This window comes from Kryptolebias marmoratus, linkage group LG13 (genome assembly GCF_001649575.2).
Source record: "Kryptolebias marmoratus isolate JLee-2015 linkage group LG13, ASM164957v2, whole genome shotgun sequence".
Classification (NCBI taxonomy): Eukaryota; Metazoa; Chordata; class Actinopteri; order Cyprinodontiformes; family Rivulidae; genus Kryptolebias; species Kryptolebias marmoratus.
Window position 1 is genome coordinate 201,903 of NC_051442.1, and position 3,321 is coordinate 205,223.

At 48.2% G+C, this 3,321-nt stretch overlaps 1 protein-coding gene across 2 annotated transcripts in view; it reads right to left on the reverse strand.

The window, feature by feature from the left end:
• slc13a5a (solute carrier family 13 member 5a) overlaps window positions 1-3,321 on the reverse strand; it is a 9,125-nt gene that overhangs the window by 1,856 nt on the left and 3,948 nt on the right. For both annotated transcript variants that reach the window (XR_005233928.1, XM_037979012.1), the window contains exons 6-9: window positions 3,017-3,139; window positions 2,731-2,943; window positions 326-474; window positions 92-213 (exon numbers count right to left, since the gene is read on the reverse strand). Coding sequence is in view for 1 of the 2 variants with exons in the window: in XM_037979012.1 (XP_037834940.1) it covers window positions 92-213; window positions 326-474; window positions 2,731-2,943; window positions 3,017-3,139 (607 nt within the window). In the remaining variant the exon portion in view is untranslated. The remainder of the gene's footprint in view (window positions 1-91; window positions 214-325; window positions 475-2,730; window positions 2,944-3,016; window positions 3,140-3,321) is intronic.

Sequence of the window (3,321 nt, forward strand, 5' to 3'; positions counted from 1 at the left end):
AACATGACGACATGACAACATGAGAACATGACAACATGACAACATGACAACATGAAATCTTTGATGAACAGCAACCAGAGTGAAGCTTCACCTCGCTGCCTTTAGCCAGAGCGAATCCTCCCCCCAGGAGGAGGACGATGCTCCAGGGCATCTTCTTCTGAGTCACCTGCCAGGTGAGCAGAGGAGGGGCGGGGCCTTGGGACACCTGGCTCTCTGATTGGATAAAGAACCAGCTTTAATTCAGTGGTAAGTCATGTTGTTTCTGCCTGTGTGGTGTTCTCTGTGTTCTCCATGTTCTCTGTGTTCCCCGCGTTACCTGTGTTACCTGTGTTCTCTGTGTTCTCCGTGTTCTCCATGTTCTCCGTGTTCCCCGTGTCAGAGCTCCTCCAGAAGCAGAGGTATTGCGGCGGCTCAGAAGGAAGAATGAACAACAAAATGGCGACGAACAGCGAGACGGTGGCGTCGGTGACAAACCTGCACACAACAAACAATAATTATTAATTTTCTTCCACGGCTCCCATATTCCCAACAAACCAGAGACAGGAAGTAACGCCCCCTAGTGGCTGGTTCCAGTATAAGAGTTAAGCCCCGCCCCCTCCACTTAAATGAATGGGTTTTCCTGATTAAAAAAACACACCTGAGATAACTTTTCCACATGTTTCTGTTGTATCTTCAAATAATCAGTTTTGTGATATGTTTAGCTGTAATTATTTATTTGAGGTCATGTGACACCAGGACTGCGTGCAGGGAAGGAGGCGGGGCTTCAAGCCAAACATTTTAAGTGTCTCTGGCTCCAAAAAACATGGCAGCTCCAGATACTTTGACTGTTTATGATTTAAACTGCTTCATCATCAGAACCTCAGAGCTCCGACCCGCTATTACTCGAGTGAATGTACTTGAGTAAAGTTACTTTCTGCCCTGACGCCTTCTGAAGTTCATATGATCGAGCTTCTCCTGAGGAAACCGTCAGCTGATGCGGCAACGACGTCCAGAACCTGGTCCTGGGCTCAGCACGTCTTTTTGACCCGTTTGTGGGTTTGGTTCTGATTCTGTTATATTTATTTTCAGCTTCCAGAGAAGCCGATGGAACGTTTTCCTGCTGATTTAGAAGAAACGCAGAACGCAGAACTCCTGACCCAGAACTCCTGGTCCAGAACTCCTGGTCCAGTCCTGATGTATTTATATTTTCCTTCCAGTGATCCAGATGTTCCTGGAATCTGTGAAACCGGTCCGGATCAGCAGATCTCTGGACTTTTAGCTGAAGGATCTCTCAGGTTCTGTTTCAGGTCACAAACTTTTTTCTTCTTTGCTCCTGTTTTTTTCCAGCCTATTTGTGAACTTTGACCTTTACTTGTTTGTTTGACTGATGCCACCTCACTCTTGACTCTGACCCGAAGAGAAACTTTTGTCTTTTGGACCGAGTCAGTTCCAGAACAGATCATCCCATTTCACAGGTTCAAACATCCAAACATCAGATCATCGTTAAACTGATGTGAGTCAAACTTCATTTAGTCTTTAACAAAATGAAAGTGAAATCAGCTCAGATTCTGCTGTTGAATCAAAGTTTTTACTCAGTAATCTGATTTTATGGACAAACTCTGAGGTTCTTCTTTGACCCGGTTCTTCTGGAGGTCCTGGAATGTGAGAATGACCTTTGACCTGCATCTCGAAGCGGCATGCAGCTGGTCTCTGTGCCGGAGGTCAGATCCGCTCATCTGTGTCTGTTTGTTCTTCGCCTCTGATTCCTGTTTGCTCGGGGTCTTTGACCCGAGGAGGTTTACTGATTCATGATCAGAACTCAGGAACATCCTGTTTGTTCCAGGAGGAGCTTCTGTTAAAGATGAGGATCTAAAACAAACAGCTGAATTAATCACAGAAGTTTCTTCTGAAGCTGCTGGTTCATGGATGTTGAATCCTTCGTTAATCGTTTCACGTTCTCAGGTTCTTTAGAAAAACCTCTGCACCCAGGACACATCCTAACCAGATGTCTGAACCTCCTCATCTGACTCCTTTCGATGAGGAGGAGCAGCAGCTCCACTCTGAGCTCCTCCTCATCCTCTCTCTAAGGCTGAGCCCGGCCCAGAACAGGAAGCTCATTTCAGCCGCTTGGATCCAGGATGTGGTTCTTTCAGCCCTGATCCAAACCTCAGGACCAGAGCTTTGTCTTTCAGCTCAGCTCCTTCTTCACCACAACAGACAACGGCCTCATTTCTGCAGGACAAAGTCCTGATCCATGGGTCCATCTTCATCCCTCAGGAAGAAGACCTGAACTCCATTTAAGGCAAAGACTCATCCAGACCCAGACAGAGCTCTGAACCACCTCAGTGCATGCTGAAGGTCATGGCTTGAAGACGCCAACAGAACCACGTGATCTGCAAAATGCAGAGATGAGACCCTGAAGCAGACCTCCTCATCTCCATGACTGAGATCCTGTTCATGAAGACCACAACCAAGAACCAAGAACAGCCCTGGTGGAGTCCAAACTGCACCGGAAATGAGCTCAACTTTGTGCAAAGGAAGTGGACAAAGCTCTTGATTTGGTCCTAAAGGACCTTAGAAGTGACCCCAACACCCCCTACAGAACACCTCAAGAAACATGGCTGTGAACCATCTCCAGATCCAGAAGACTCATGTAGAGGGCCACACCACCATGACCCCCTCAGCAACACCAAGGTTCCGTAACAGAACCTTCATAATGTTCCCGAACATCGACCCGTCTCTGAAACTCACTCTGCCTTGGCGTTGAAGACGTTTGTGGCCCAGCCGTCCATGAAGCGAGGATCTCTGGTGAACCACAGCGCCACCATGAGGATAAAGAGCGCCAGGACGCTGCCCTCACCGTAACTCATGGATCCCATCTGGCAGTACTCCGCCCGGATCACCTCGAACGCCGCCTTCTCCTTCTGGGACCGGGCCGACCCGCAGCCCCAGGTCCTCCTCAGGCTGCAGCAGAATAAAGACAGGAGGAGGGTCAAAGCCGCCCTCCGCGGTTTGTTGGAGAGTTTTGGAGACTCACTTGCAGCCGATGTAGAGGAACTGCAACCAGAACCAGGCCAGGGTCAGCATCAGCACCATGGTGGGGAAGGCGAACACAAACCATGACGCAAAGTTGATCACGTCTCCGTTCTGAGGGAAGAGTCTGAGAAAAACGGGTAATTTCAGAGATCAGAACAAACAGCTGAGTTTCACGAAATTCAACAAAGACATCAATGGTAACAAGTAGAAAGGAAAAATAAAATCCGGTCCTGTTGGAGTTCTAAACCCGGTTCTGTTAGGAGCTCTAAACCTGGTCCTGTTAGGAGCTCTAAACCTGGTCCTGTT